At 39.6% G+C, this 17,101-nt stretch overlaps 1 protein-coding gene across 1 annotated transcript in view; it reads right to left on the bottom strand.

Moving 5' to 3' along the window:
- mypn (myopalladin) overlaps positions 1 to 17,101 on the bottom strand; it is a 193,356-nt gene that overhangs the window by 114,304 nt on the left and 61,951 nt on the right. The window contains exons 3-6 of the mRNA XM_052027770.1: positions 14,714 to 14,889; positions 8,250 to 8,301; positions 5,785 to 5,911; positions 4,347 to 4,418 (exon numbers count right to left, since the gene is read on the bottom strand). Coding sequence (XP_051883730.1) covers positions 4,347 to 4,418; positions 5,785 to 5,911; positions 8,250 to 8,301; positions 14,714 to 14,889 — 427 coding nt within the window. The remainder of the gene's footprint in view (positions 1 to 4,346; positions 4,419 to 5,784; positions 5,912 to 8,249; positions 8,302 to 14,713; positions 14,890 to 17,101) is intronic.

Raw genomic sequence — 17,101 nt, 5'->3', positions numbered from 1 at the left:
GATCTCACTATCCTCCATGACCTTCTCCTTGGTGAATAATGATGCAAAGGACTTGTTTAGTTTCTTGCACACTTCCTCTGGCTCCAAGCATAAATACCCTCCTTTGTCCCTGAGTGGTCCTACCCTCTCCCTAGCTACCCTCTCGCACTGCAGAGTATCCCCAGAGCAATGTAAAAACAATGCATTCTCATCTTGTGGAGCCTGGTAGCATTCTCCACTAGCCTCCTGGCTGTCATTATAAGGAAATCCTACAATAGTCAGCATAGGAGTGAAGAAGTGAAGAAAGAGGGATAATCCATGGCTGCTAAAATATGATGATGAACAAGTATATCCTGAAAATAACAAGGATGTAAACTTCCTGGAAACATGGCGTTGACTCTTGTGACTCAGAGAGCTCTGAGTTACACAAGGGATCCAAAGTACCACATGAGCGATGTCTATGAAACCCTGGATCTTCAGGAAATCAACTCTGCCAGGTTTTCATTCAAGAAAAAGGAGATAGTCTTAAGTAGAAAGCATTAGGAACCTCCCTATTGCTACAGTGAGCAGCAAGCTGAAATGCATGACATTGGATCAGCTGCCACAGTCTAGAATAATCTAGCAACCATGAAGTTTAGGGTGGCAGTGCCCTTGTACTCTGCAAACTGAGCAACCCAGGTATAAGTGTGCGGATGGAGCTCTGCCCACAGAAGCTTACAGATTTTTGTATTACCTGACTTAGAAAGCCTTACTTTGCTCCCCAGAGAGCTGTGAGGAGACCATTCTATATTCTTGGTGAATAGGGTCCATTTTCCTTCTTCTAAGAGGTCCTCAGGCACATTATCCTACACTGATGCTGGATCTCTGCACCCAGCCAGTGCAGCACACCCAAAAGATCCAGCCACAGATGTATATCTGGCAAAGAGCTAATAATTGAAGAGTACACGGGTGTTAGTAGCTTCCTGACCACTTAGATAACACCTAAAAGTTTCAATTCAACGCATTGCAGAGGCTAGTAAAAAAGCACTGAGGAGCCCTCTAAATAGTGCAGGGGGCAAAAACAGGAGAGATGTCTTGTATCCAGAACATGTTAGGAGATTCTCAAGGTACATGGTTAAAAGGAATGAGGAACACATACGCTGTTACGGACAATGCAAGTCCTGGAGGCCTGGATGTATTACTCCCAGAAATTCAATAACCTTACAAAAGTGTTCAAGATCATTGTCTTCAATCTACAAATACTACGTGCTATCAGCTACACCATTATCTTCAAACACTTCTGAATGCATCACATCCCCATCCTGCATCTACCAACAGTCTCTAAAAATCAGTATTTGTCACTAACACTCAGTTTCAACTCACCCTCATGCAAGTCACATCGCCTATGTTTGCACAAAACTGTCAGATATTCAATACAATAGGCACATCACCCAATCATTCTTCCAGAAGAATGTTGCTCACAACTGAAGACAACAGGAGCAGCTAACAGTCAGGGTTAGTAACACCTGGATTCCCTGAGCTTTGTGGAGAAGAAAGTATGAGCCAATATTGGGAAAATTGTTACTGAAGCTTTTGAAGATGACAGTATTCTCATACCAAACTATCTCACATCCCAATTTGCCCTCATCCCACAATCTCCCACTCCTGAAATGGCAGTTATCAGAGTGTGCAGAGTATTTGTTAAGTGTTGCTTCTTTGTCGTGGATTCAACTTAGTTAATCAACCTGTTATTGCTTATAAACAATAATAAAATGTTCAGTAACAAAGTTTTTATCGTATTGCATATCTCCTTGTCCATCTTACTTTCTCCAGTACAATACCTGGCACTTCTCTGAACTTAATTCAATTATCACTTCCCTGCTCACTTGACCCAATATTTTCCAGCAATCTACAGTTTTCTTTCTGTTAACTACATGGCTAATTTTTGTATCATCTGCAAACCTGGCTGCTAAATTTATACAAATCATTGCCACTGACCATGAAAATTGGAGGACTACCCCAAGCCTTGTGGAATACTACTGAAAACACCATTTCAATCACCAACTACCATTGATCCCATGATTACTGCCACTAAGAGAATTTTGGCTCTAGGGAATGTAGAAATAAAATGTAACTAATTATAATTGTTTTTGAAAACATATTCATAATTTGTTTTCCAAGGTCTCCTGGTCAAAATGAATTCCTTTATCAACAAATTTCAAATTGATTATCTAGTCAAGGTTCCATTTGTGCCACATTTCCCACATTCCAAGAAGGACTGCACTTCAAAGGTATTTCAATGGCTGTAAAGTGTATTGAGATATCCTAAAGTAGTGAATGGAGTTTTGCATGTGCAAGTCTTTCTTTTCGGCACGGTAGCGTAGCGGTTAGCGCAACGCTATTACAGCGCCAGTGATCGGGGTTCGATTCCCGTCGCTGTCTGTAAGGAGTTTGTACGTTGTCCCGTGTCTGCATGGGTTTCCTCCGGGTGCTCTGGTTTCCTCCCGCATTGCAAAGATGTACGGGTAGGTTAATTTGGGTTTAAAATGGGCAGCGCGGACTCGTTGGGCCGGAAGGGCCTGTTACCACACTGTAAATAAAATTTTTTTTAAAATTTAAGATAGACTTACAGATTTAACATACAATAATTTTTTGAGGAGAATGAGCCAAAAAAAGGAATATGGTGTAGAGCCAAATTATATAGTTCTTGAGGTTATAATTAAGCTCCATTGACCAACAGTCTCCTGAAAATTGGACCTATATCCCACTGCAAAATTTCTCATCAGCAATCTCTGTAACATCATTTTTAAAAGCTCTAAACAAATACAATGACATCTGTATTCTCCAGATCTATAGTAGTGCCACTAGGCCCCCCTTTGTTAGGTTACTCTGTGTCAAGAACAGCAGGTGTTAGTGGTTGGATTTCCGGTGTTAGCAACACCTATTTTCACATTCTGATGTCAGGAACTAGACATTGCAAAATCACACAAAAGACAACTTGCAGTACAGTGGAGAGTGGGGGCAACGAATGAGTACAATACACATTCTGTAAGGGTGGGGGCGGGGTTGGGGGAAGCATCCTCCCATGGAGGCAGAGACTTCTGAAGAACAGTGCACAGAGGGGACAGTTTCCTTGTCCATTGGACCTATGGCAGGAAGCTGCCCACTATGAATACCTGTGCTCTTGGGAGCCTTGCAATGCAGCCAAATATGCTTTCTGCTGTGAATGACAAAGGATGACCACTGTGATGAATGATTTTTTTTACCTTTGCACTGCAGCAATAATCAGCAATGTGTGCTGTATTTCAGGAGAAAGCCTAAATGGACCTTCTGAGAATGAGGGTGACTCTAACTTTGACTTTAAGAACAATGAAAGCACTAGTATGAGCTTGTATTTGAGGATTTTAGTGGTTATAGATATGAGTGACCGGCAAAACCCTAATCAGCACTACAGTTTAGCAACACTCTGACACTCTGAACACTTTGCACTAACATGGACTTCCCTTTTTTTTGTTCTAATTGTGTTCTTCTTGTAAAAATTGTGTATAATTTATGTTTATGTTTTTCTTGTGAATGCTGCTTATTTTTATGATGCTATGTACCTATGGTGCTGCTGCAAGTAAGTTTTTCATTGCATCTGTGCATACATGTAGTTGTGCATATGACAATAAACTCGACTTTGACTTTCATCTTGTTGAAGGGTAGCCTACACAGATATTGCTAGTGCAGGAGGTGGTCATTAGAGGCTGCTTGCTTGTGAAGAAGGTCTTTGGCCCTACGTCATTTGTCGGACGTCTTGTTTCTACTCATTTCTCATCTAATTATCATGGAGCCCATTTCCCTTTTCACAGGCTTTCTTCTGGCAGTTCTGACCAATACACTTTGAGGGGGAAGCTGCTGAAACCATCTGGAGATGTGATGATTTCGATCCCAACTTGGGTTGTCCACCTGGGGTCTTTTTTTGAGAATTGTGCTGTACCCCGCCTATGAATGCAAGAGAAATGCATCTGACCCTATAACTAATATTTAGTTTGAGCCTTCAGCATTATTTAAAGCGATTTTTTCTTGGTGTGAACAACACCAGTTGCTATTAAAGCCAATGTGATACAAATTATTGCCAGAAAAAATTTTGAACAATCCACTACTGGTAACATCACTTGCACAAAATGGATGTCAAAAGAACAGTGTTAAGGTGTATGAAAATTGTGCCTCACAAAGTCCATTCACTATTAATGCCTGGTGTTAACTGTTTCAGTAATGTGCAAAATCGATTAAAGCCACCGGAGCACAATTTTCATCTGTGCCATGCTAACTATTTTGACACTGTACAGATGAATTTCTAGGTAATTATCTGCAAACAACAGCCAATTTATATCAAGTTACAATACCTTTGTGAAAACTGGAGCAGCCATGAGTGGAAGCCCATCCAATCCTTGGAGAAAATTTGTAGGGCTTTGCAACTGGGAATAGAATAATAGTTTTACTTTGTTTCAGGAAAAGAATGAGCAGAGGTCAAAACAAAAAATAAAATCATACCCTCTAGATTTCCAATGTATATATCTAAGAACAGAATGAATGGCTTAATACAATAAAAACAAAATTAGGGAAATAGTCAGCAGATCAGGAAACATTGATGAGAGTGAAACAAAGTTTATGTTTAAGTTATTGACCTTCTATTAATAATGGAAACAGAAATAAATAGATTTTAATATGCAGAGAAGGAGGGTGGAGACGAGGAAGAGAAAAAGAAAACAAATGGTAGGGTGGAATAAAGAAGGGAGAGCTCAATGGAAGCATCTGTGAGCATTCCCTGCATTTTTCTGTTCTGGTTTCATACTGCCAGTCTCCACATTGTTTTATTTTTGTGGACTTGATAACATTTCAAGAATAAGGCAACATTTGCAAGCACTGTGCCCCCAGATGATTTATTATTCCATCCAATACTCACAGAAAAACAAACTGATTCATGCTTCCATTGAATGCAGCTGGGCTGTTACATGATTTTTATTTCTGAGCTCCTTTCAAGTGTTTCTCAAAGGAAGCTCAGGGAAAAGGTCATGGAGCAGCCAAGTCTTTGACTCATGCTTCTGCTGCATGTAGATTCCATGTTAGCATTGGATGGATTCCTTCATCCTATTGAATTCTAATAATGGTCAGACATCTTACTTTTTACAGATGCCAGCAGACCATACAATAATTTCTGTATTGTTTATTTCTGCTTTAAAAAATTCTTTGTTTCATTTCATCACTGTCAATGGCAATTTTACATGTGCTGTAAAAAATGAACAACCATAGTTAAAACTAGTTGAGTAATCAGAAAGGAACATTATAAATGTCAATCATAAAACTGAGGAAGAATTACCACCCCTCTTTGACAAGAAAATAAGAAAATTTGGGAATTGACATTTTTGTGCAAAAGCTTAGACTGTTCCCGACTGGCCAAGGTCTGCAGCAAATTCGAATTAGCCTTTTATTAGCAAATTACATGACAATTGCATGAAAGGTTTCAAAGATGGCAAATCTATTTTAATCAGAAAAGATTACTAATGAATATATTCAGCAATATATGAATTATCAATTATTTTCAAACAAATATTTAAATGTATATTAGCATGTTATATTTAATGATAACAGTTAAATAAATACTGGACAGGCTTTTAAGAACATCAGATAACATGGAGATAAGGCAGGAAAATTGAAGTTGGGAGGACAGCACTGGATGAAGAGTTAATAATAAGACACATGTGATGGCCAAAAACCCAACTTACATGCTTAAATCTCTATGACTCCAGGTAAATACTGAAAACAAGGCAGATCTGATAATACCTGTTGTATACGTTGTACTGGAGGCTGGACACCTGGGCAATGTAACTGGTGAAACTCTGAATGAATATTTGGAGGATTGTGAGGAGGGGATGAATCTACAACAGCAATGGGGATCTTATCCTGAACCCTAAAAATAAAAAGTAATTGTTAAATACAAGACCTGACACTGTTTTGATATTTTTTGTCTTATACAATGTGAAGTTTAAAAACTGTAAACAAACGACTAACATTTTTATGCATCGCACATAATTAAATGGAGTATTACAGAAATAATAATGACATGTTGTCCTTCATGATATAATGTTTTAAATCTATAATACAAGTGCTCAATAGAGCCTATACTCATGGTTACCCTTATAAAGTGAGTATGTCTGCAATCAACCAATATCCTGAGCAATAGCTAATTCGTCAAAAATATTATTCCATAAAAATCAGACAATCTTTATACACAGATTTGAAGTCACTGCCATTCCCTTATAAAACAGTGGATTACCACTGTGCACATTAAAAATCAGAAAAAGGATTTACTGTATGTATCTAAAACAAAACACCCCTGGAATTACCGTGAATCTATGTTGAGAAGTGAATGTCAGGATAGTTGAATGGAGTCAAGGACAGAGAAGCAGCTTGGTGCTATGAGGAGCCAAACAGAAAAGAGGCTTGGCTGGTGAGTGGGATGCACACACTTGTGAGCACAGGTCAACAGTGCTTAATCTATTTAAAGAACTCACCAGTGCCGCATGAACAATATATTGAAATTGACACTACAAACAGGGAGGATCAGAGCAGCTGGGACAACTTACACAACTACCTTGATTTAAGGCATACTCTGCTGTTCACTTTGGTATTTGCCAGGAAAAAAAGAGATTCCATTTTATATTCTACCTGAATACCAAGTTAAGCTTTTGGCTGCAAAATGTTGGAGTTTTGTGATTGGCAATCATGTTAGGCCCGATTTGTGAATTTCAGAAGAAAGGACATGAACAACAGCAACAGACTAAACAGTTCATCTGATGTTTTTCAGGGGTTCAGCTGGAATGTAAACAAAGTGAATTGGGGAGGGATAAGTTACTAGCAAGAATTTATTTTCATTTTTTAAATATTTTACTATTTCCCATTGCCTATATTTTCCCAAAAAATGAATATTACAATTGTTACAAGTACTTAGTATCTGATTGACTAGAGTCACTTGTCCCTGTTAGTAGAATATGTTACGAAAATGTACAATTTTATCCTTCTGTTAAGACCGATGTGCTCAAGAAATTTGAATTTAAGCACTGATATCCTTCTTGAAGAGGAAGGTCGCATGGATTCAATGTCAACAGGCACGAAAGTGGCAAATCTGATTTGACTATTTCAGAATGTGTAACATATTGTTGTTGAAACACAAGTGTCTGTAGGAAAGGTGGGTTTCTTGTATCAGAAATGATTAAGCTCTAACCAAGAAATCAATAAATACAGAATTCATGTTATGAATAGCAAAATAACATTCCTTTTGGAGAAGTAATTACAGCATCATCTGGTATTCTGGAATTTATAAACACTTACAGGATAGTTCTTGTGTTGTGATGCCACAAAAAACACTTCCCCAGCACAGGATATTCCACAAAGGAAAACAAATTCATAAAATGATCTACATGTGATTTTTGCTTGTCCAGTTGGCGAACAAATAGTATACACTAGACTAGTGTCTCAATGTATCCTCTAGATTACCACCAATTTTCAAGACAATATAATGCATTACAATCATAAGAGGCATTAACTTGGCTTCTCTTTCTCAGTTACACGCTGTCCGTCAGTAACATTACCTAAAAACATAACATTGGTTTCCCTTAACATGCTGAAAAAATCCAGATCAACTTCAACCCTTTCATTGTTTCTAAATTATCAGTTTGTCTATTCAACATGCAGTACTAGATAGACAGATATTTGCTACAATTAAATACAGGGAAGACCAAAGCCACTGACTTCAGTCCCAGCCACAAACTCTGTTCCTTAGATATTGAATAAATCCCATTGTCCGCTTTCCATCTGGGGCCAAACCAAACTTTTGGCCAATTTAGTGTCATTTTTGTTATTGATATATGCTTATGACTACATTTTTATGCCATTTTTAAAATCAGCCTCCTCTCTGGCCTCACTCCTCTGCTGCTGAAACCTTCATCCATGTTTTTACCACCTCCACTATTCCAATGCCAGCCAAATTTGAAGTCATCCCAAATGTCACTTGAAGTCATTTGCTGCCTATCCCCTAACTTGCACCAAATCCCATTCACCAAGCTTCTGACAACCTGTCCTAATATTTCCTTTATGTATCTCAATGTCAAATTCTGCTTGATAACACCACTGTGATCTGCCTTATATGATATGATACTGCAGTGTAAATGTTTCTAGTTATTTGATGATCAACAAAATGAGTCAGAAACAGAAGACTATCAACTGTGAATTGTTTTCATTGTACATACTGGCTCATTTCTTCCTTTGCAGAGTCATGTTCAGATTCGGATGAGGTGAGACCTGTGCAATATATAAAGAAAGATTAGTGCCTGTGTTAAATAAATATTTCCCATAACAGGACCATTCATTTATGAAAACAGAATATTGTGCAATTAAACAAATAAATAAGAGTAGTTGATCAATGAGAGCTGCAATAATCATCCAAAAGAAACAAAGGGATAGAAATTTATTTAGACCTCTAAGGCACCATGAAGTAGCAAGGGGAGAAATTACTAAGGCTCAATGGATGATCAATAGTGATCTTCAGTGCTGATTTTAAGGAATGCTTGTCTCTACCACTCATCTTCAAACAGCTTGTTAGATGATTGTTGGCCACCTGCAGATAAGTGCTGAGAAAGGAAGCAGTCATGGGTTTGCAATGGCACTCAGGAGAGTTGTGGAGCCAAAGGACAACTCCTGTTCTTCTAGAAGGCTTTATGAAAACTTTAACAATCTTGCTGGCAGCTGTTTGCACAGCTGCATCTCCTCCTGGAAACGCTGAATAGAGCAGCTCTAATATCTGCTTTCCTTTTGAGCAACACAATTAAATTAAGGAGCCCATAAATAAGTTGAATGTCCAGAGTTGCATTTGGAAAGGGGCCAATACTTCTTTTAGGACAAGACCACAACGTAATCCACAGCACCCAAATAAGTATGACATTTGGAAAACAAATAGTGAGGCCCAACAAAAGCTAGATGGATAACATCTTTATCTTCTGTCTAGGCATTTTGCAATCTCTGAGATGAACAATGAATTCTCCAACTTCAGGTAAATCATTTCCCATTATCATGCTTATGTCCCTTTTTCATCTCAGTCATACAGCCTGTCATTTGGCCCACCATGTTGATGCTGACCAGTGGGAACCCATCTTCCATCTATTAATCCCATCTTCCAGCACTTGGCCCATAGCCTTCTATTCCTGAGTGATTCAAGTGCTCATCCAGACACTTCTTAATGGTGCAAGCAGCTCTGCTTCCACCACCTCTCAGGCAGTGTATTCCCTCTAAATCTCTTACCCCTTACCCTAAATCTAGGTTCTCTAGTTCTACCTACTTGCATCCTACCCTGTCCATTCCCTCATAATTTTATATACTTCAATCATGTCCCCATTTAACCTACTCCTCTCCAAAGAAAATGGGTCTACCCTCTCCTGTCTCTCCTCATAACTGGAACAATCCATCCCAGGTAACATCTCCTCTGCATCCTCTCCGGTGCTATCACATCCTTCCCACAGAGTGGTGACCAGAACTGCATGCAGTACTCCAGCTGAGGTCTCACTAATATTTTATAAAGCTGGAGTGCAATCTCCCTGCACTTGTAATTAATGCCCCGAATAATGACGGCCGGCATCCCTAATGCCTTCTTAACCACATTATTTACCTGCGCTGTCACCTTCAAGGATCTTTGGATGTACACCAAGGTCCTCTGTTCCTCAATTCTCCCTGGGACCCTACCACTCATGGTGTAGGTCCTAGCCCCATTAGGACTCCCAAAATACTTCACCTCACATTTGTCTGGATTAAATTCCATCTGTCATTTCTCAGCCCACTTCACCAACACACTGATATCACCCTGTAGTCTAAGACTACCCTCCACACTGTCAACAACTCCACCAATCTTCGTGTCATCTGCAAACTGACAAACGTGTTATTCACATCATGCATATTACAAACAGCAAGGGTCCCAGCACCGATCCCTATGGAACACCACTTGTCACAGGCATCCAGCCACAAAAACAACCCTCTACTATCATCCACTGGCTCCTTTTGCCAAGCCAATTTTGGATCCAAGTTTACAATTCGCCTTGGATCTCATGGGCCCTTACCTGTTAGATTAGTCTTCCATGTGGGACCTCGTCAAAGGCCTTACTGAAGTCCATGTAATCACATCGATTACCCTGACCTCATTGATGCACCTCTTTTTTAGAATGTGGGAGGAAACCAGAGCACCCGGAGGAAACTCACGTAGTCACGGGGAGAACATACCAACTCCTTACAGACAGTGGCGGAATTGAATCCAGGTCGCTGGCGCTGTAATAGCGTTACGTTATTAGCATTACGCTAACCACTACACTACCGTGCAGTAAGTTCTCCTGGTGTCTTAGCTAATGCTCCCTGCTCAATCAGCAGAATCCAAATAGATTAGGTGGTCATTTATCTCAATCTTTTAAGAAATTAAGGGCAATCAACGATATCATCAAAGATACAGTCATTCATTATGTAGATGGGCTTAAAAGCAGAAGGACTGGATTAAGGATAGATGATCTTATTCTTTCTTAAGTCTGTCATATGTACGGTAGAACACAATAAGCAGCAGGGATATTATAATTCAATATCAATTCCACCAGTTAAAATTATATATTAAAGGCTCTCTAAAATTCCGAGTCACGGATTATTGATCCATCCTGTGTTTATTCTTCCCCCTAACTGGAATGTCAGAACTTCTAAATTTAAACAAGTGTATCATTATGGATCTCGAAGTGGCTTCAATTGGATTCTCTGCAGTAATGGGGAATGCACATTCTGAGCCTTCTGTGCTACTATGAAGCAATGGAACTACAGAAGTGTGAATGGCACAACAGTCAGTTACCCCTTTTCAAAGCATGATGCAAACAGTAATTCTGTGACTTCAGATTGACAATGTGAATTAACAGTACTGCAGCCTCAAGTGCACAGGCCATACACAGAGCTTTAGCATCTCTTATGAGTGCTCCCACTGCTAACATTTAGGCCCACAGTTTAAGAGTGAATTTCAACACTATTGGATACACACTCAAGAGAATTGTGATTGATGGACTTGCAAATCTCATGGCCATGCAATGTCTTGCACTAGAAGTGAGAACACAGTTTCCATGAAGGGCATGTGATTAGAGAATGAATGGGTAGTTTGTAAGTCATTACCTATTCTTTGCTTGGAACTTCTGAAAAATGGTTATGTTTATGAGCCACTAACAGCCCAGAGCTATAACATGACAGAATGTTTTAGAAACACACACAAAACTATCTTGATCCTTGTTGAGGTGACAGTTTAGTCATTCTTCACAATTTTCACATAGGGCTGGAAAAATTGTGCTTATTAAAAATAAAGGTAGGTGTCATAGAAAATTCAGGGGCCCGGTCAGAATGCACTGTATTATTATCCTCTTCCTCTTGTGTCATGATTTCTAACTGCAGCTTTTGCAGAAAAGTTGATGGCTGTGTAATGCAACATGCAGCATGCCAAGCACCATTCTACAGGCGCTCTTTGAAGTCAAGCACTCATGATGTAGATTAAACACTGCAAATGTTATTTGAATATGCAAAGCACTTATCTGGAAGGTACTCTGTTTTATCCTCTTTATCACAGAGTACAAAGATTATGGAGTGGTGATAACAAGCTAGGTGCTGGATAGGTAATCCACGTCTTTTGAAAGGTAAACAATTCTGATGCTTTTAGAAACATAGAAACAGAAAAACTACAGCACAATTCAGGCCCTTCGGCCCACAAAGCTGTGCCGAACATGTCCCTACCCTAGAAATTACTAGGCTTACCCATAACCCTCTATTTTACTCAGCTCCATGTACCTATCTAACAGTCTCTTGGAAGACCCTATCGTATCAGCCTCCACCACCGTTGCCGGCAGCCCATTCCACGCACTCACCACTCTCTGAGTAAAAAACTTACCCTTGACATCTCCTCTATATCGACTCCCCAGCACCTTAAACCTATGTCCTCTTGTGGCCACCATTTCAGCCCTGGGGAAAAGCCTCTGACTATCTACCCGATTAATACCTCTCATCATCTTATATACCTCTATCAGGTCACCCCTCATCCTCCGTCACTCCAAGGAGAAAAGGCTGAGTTCCCTCAACCTGCCTTCATAAGGCATGCTCTGCATTCCAGGCAGCATCCTTGTAAATCTCCTCTGCACCCTCTCTATGGCTTCCACATCTTTCCTGTAGTGAGGCGACCAGAACTGAGCACAATACTCCAAGTGGGGTCTGACCAGGGACCTATATAGTTGCAACAATACCTCTCGGCTCCAAAATTCAATTCCCCGATTGATGAAGGACAATACACCATATGCCTTCTTAACCACAGAGTCAACCTGCGCAGCCATTTTGAGCGTCCTATGGACTCGGACCCCAAGATCCCTCTGATCCTCCACACTGCCAAGAGTCCTACCATTAATACTATATTCCGCCAACATATTTGCCCTATCAAAATGAACCACTTCACACTTATGTGGGTTGAACTGCATCTGCCACTTCTCAGCCCAAATTTGCATCCTATCTATGTCCCTCTGTAACCTCTGACAGGCCTCCAAACTATCCACAACACCCCCAACCTTCGTGTCATCCGCAGACTTACTAACCCACCCTTCTACTTCCTCATCCAGGTCATTTATAAAAATCACAGATAGTAAGGGTCCCAGTACAGATCCCTGAGTTACATCACTGGTCACCGACCTCCACTCAGAATACGACCCTTCAACAACCACTCTTTGCCTTCTGTGAGCCAGTCAGTTCTGGATCCACACTGCAATGTCCCCTTGGATCCCATGTCTCCTCACCTTCTCCATAAGCCTTGCATGGGGTACCTTATCAAATGCCTTGCTGAAATCCATATACACTATGTCTACTGCTCTCCCTTCATTGATGTGCTTAGTCACATCCTCAAAAAATTCAATCAGGCTCGTAAGGCAGGACCTGCCCTTGACAAAGCCATGCTGACTATTCCTGATCATATTATACCTCTCCAAATGTTCATAAATCCTTAATGTAAGGATGTCATGGGTGTAAATGATAGAGTATCAGAATTACTTTATGGGTACATTTGCTCTTCATACATTGCTGTTTGATCATTCTAAGATATTTTGCAGCATTGAAATGTATTTTTGCTGTTTATCTCCAATGAAATTTCAATGACCTTGCTCTGCTGCTCATCATCTTTTAAATCCTTATATAACATGTCTGTCAAAATAAAATGTCTTCATGCATCCATGCAGCAGAAATAGCTGAGTACTGTTTGTAACATATTTTGTTGTGCTCCTTATGAAACTTTGCCAATTCTTCTCAGTTTTAATACCACTTTTATGGGGTCACTTATATGGAGTATGGCTGGAAGGCTAATTCATAGTGCATGTATTTAATCAATTAGTGGATTGGTGTGTCGTTTGTAAACCGGTTCCTCGGCCATCGGTTAGGACTAGCACTGAAGTGCGGGCAAAAGTACAATACTATCCTTTTAAAGTTTCCGCTCACATTACCACTCAGAACCAATCAGCATGTGCATTTGTTTTAGAGCAGAATATTGCCACTACATTACTGATTTTCTCTATCAAAGGAAAACCACCCAAGGAAGTGGAGCCTGTCCAAATCTCATGCTGAGATAATTATGTTTTGAATGTATCCAAGTTTGGTAAAGATCAAAGCTCGGTGGCAGTGTGGGTTGTGAGGAGAATGCTGAGAGCCTTCAGAGGAATACTGACAGGCTAAGAGAATGGGTAAGGATATGCAGATGGAATACAATGTGAATAAATGTGAGGTCATCTACTTTGGTAGATAAAAAATGGTGAAATGGATTGTTTTTGAAATGGTGAGAGATTGAAAGATGTTAGTGTTTAAAAAGATCGAAGTTTCCTCATACACAAATCACTGCAAGTTAATAGGTATGGTATAGCAAGCCATTAGGAAGGGAAAATGTGTATGTTGGCCTTTACCATGAGCATCTGAGTACCAGAATAAAGAATTGCAATTATGTAGGGTTCTAGTAATATTGTGTACATATAGGTCTCCCTACCTAGGAAAGAAAGTACTTGTAACTGTAGGAGTGCACAAAAGGTCCACCAGATTGATTTTTTGGAGGAGGTGGGGGCACGGTGGCTGTTTAAGCAGATTGAGCCTTTGCTGTCTAGAGTTTAAAACAATGAGAGGTGATCTCATGAAACATACAAAGTTCTTACAGGGCTTGTCAGGACAGATGCAGGAATGAAATTTTCCCTGGCTGTGAGTCTTGAACCAGGGTCTCAGTCTCAAAATAAGGGAGTTAGCCAATCAGAACTGAGGTGAGAAGAAATTTCTTCACTCCACCCCCCCCAGAGGGTAGTGAATCTTTGGATTTCTCTACCTGATATGGCTGTGGAAGTTCAGATGTTTAGTTTATTCAAGACAGGGATTGATAGATTTTTGGATATTTAAGGGACTCAAGGAATGCATTGATAGTGAAAAATGGAGCTGGGGTAAAAGATCAGTCATGGTGAAGCAGGCACACTGAATATCCTACTGTTGCTTTTAACTAGTGTGTTCTTATGTTCTTATTCCATCTGCTGTAGTGGAATAAAATCTGAAAATATTCTTTCTTATCACATAATAACATAAAATCTGCTTTCTTAATGTTACAATACAAAGGTACTGAGGCATTGCAGAAAGTTCTTAAGCAACAAGTTTTTACCTTCTATGTAAAGTTCTGCAGATGTCGTGTCTGATCCATATATATTCGAAGCCAAGCAAGTGTAACGTCCTGTATCCTCCTCAAAGGCCTCAGAAATGATCAGTGAACAGTGATTACCATCATAGGCAATCTGAATGTCAGGTGAGTTCTTGAGTTCCTTTCCTTCACAGTACCACCTACAAAAAAAGTCAAATTACGATGTTGAAATGGCTACAAGATAACAGAAGAATACAGATTGGTAACTTCCAATATTACCAATCATGATATACTTGTTCCATGATTTGCCAAAATGTCATTGTGTGCATCTATGTCAGGTTTTAGTTGATCAGCTGCACTAAATATGTGCGACCAGCAAACCATTGATAAGTTGACACATTATTCCATAAAACAGACTGCAATGTTGAGATATTTTTAAATATGTAGTTTAGTGGTGAAATCCTAAAATTCATATTTTGCATATGTAGTTTAGTGATGAAATCCTAAAGTTCATACCTGTGATTCAATATACATTCATAGATTGTGCTGTTTACAGCCTTAACCAATGGAATCAAGAGGAGGCACTTGAACAGGTTTGAATTTCCATTTTTATGCACCAGCGCTGCTAGAAAATACTCTCAAAATTTTGCAGGTATGATTATGTTGGTTAATGTGGAATACTGGGTAGCATTCAGCTTGTGACTCTTTGCTGTGCCTGACATCCTTGAGACAAAGAAGTGGCCAAGAGGGTCAAAGACAAGGATAGACAATCTTTGTCTATCTGGTTCTTGACATCATCATGTCCCATGAACAAAAGGTACATGACCTCATTACTACTAAAGTACAACATGATTGAACGAACTATGTGTGTTCTGAAGCAGCATTGCTGGACTTCTTGGCAAGCCCCTTACAGGACAAAGTTATGGGTCTTTTCTTTTTTGCCTGTTGCATCTTTCACAACCTGCCAATAAAGCAGGATCAGTCACTGACAGATGTTATGGACCAAGAGGTGAAGGAGAAAGAGGGGAAGGAAAAGGATGAGCCGGAAAAGGAAGAGAAACAACAGATGTGAACAAAGGGTTAGGAGAAGACAACTTTGGTACGCCTGATCTGGACGGACAGTCAGACTCCAACTTATTGAATAATGGATTCAATAAACACATGTAATTCCTCTTTCCACTGCTGTTCCTAATTTACCTTCCTTTTATTGCTGATAATTACAACATCTGCTTGTCCACTCAATGTTTAAAACTATATACAATATACAGAAACTGTACCTTTACCACAAGAAATGTATTGGCTCAAGGCTGTAGCTGCTCAACCTTGTCGGAAGCAACTAAGTATGATCACTTCGACCTCGCCAGTGATGCTCACATGCAAGGAATGAAAGTAATAAAGGCTCTCCATTCTAACGTAGTTTGTTTCATACCTTCAAAAAGTGATACAGTGTGGATGCTAGAAACCTGAAATTAAAACAGAAAATACAGGAAATATTCAGCAGCTGAGGCAACATCTGTGAAGAGAGAAACAGAACTAACTCTTCACATCAATAAACTTCCATCAGAACCAATGATAAAAAGTAAGATAAAAAGTCATCAACCTAAAATAACAGCTCTGTTTCTTTCTCCACAGATGCTGGGTCGCACGTTGAGTATTTTCAGCATGTTCTGTTTTAGCTTATTGCCTTCCTCTGTTGCCGATTAACTCAATGTTAGCTTCACCACAATCGATGAATAACAGACTAAATCAATTTAACATTATACTCTGTGCATCTATTCATGGTAGAAAACAAACATTGGGTGAAATTTTGAAGTTCTCAAAGGGGAGGGTCTTCAAGTTAACATGGTTTGTGTGTGTGTGTGTGTGTGTGTGTGTGTGTGTGTGCGTGCGTGTGCGTGCGTGCGTGTGTGCACGCGCACGCTCATGTGTGTCTGTGTGCGTGGTGGGGAAGGTGCAGAATAATCCAATGAAACAGCTGAAAGGCAAAAGCTGTTATAGTTAGCTGACCACATTCATTGGTTCAGCTTCTAATTCTGAATGTTTCTGAATAAAACAAGCAAAAAAAGTAAACGTTTTTTTAAAAATTAACAACCTGAAAATTTTAAAACACTTAAAAAATTGAAATGTGTAAATAGATTCAAACAATCAACAAAAAAATGAAAATACCGACCGTTACAGCAGTGCTTTGCAGCTGTTCGCCTCCACTAAAATTAATAGAGAAGAACTCCCTGCTCAGTTCTTAAAGAATCCGACAGCGGATTGCAGTGGTAAAACACCTGTCAGGAAATCTGAGATTACTGCTTTTGCACATGCACGTATACAGAGAAATCCCATACTTGCTGGAATTTGTGTGGAGAAGCCCAACAGCTGAATTTCCCTAAAAAAAATCCAGGCCATTAACCAATCACTGTT

The sequence above is a fragment of the Pristis pectinata genome, chromosome 12, assembly GCF_009764475.1.
Source record: "Pristis pectinata isolate sPriPec2 chromosome 12, sPriPec2.1.pri, whole genome shotgun sequence".
NCBI lineage: Eukaryota > Metazoa > Chordata > Chondrichthyes > Rhinopristiformes > Pristidae > Pristis > Pristis pectinata.
The sequence above is the reverse complement of the archived record's forward strand: the minus strand, read 5'-3'. Positions and strand labels throughout refer to the sequence as shown.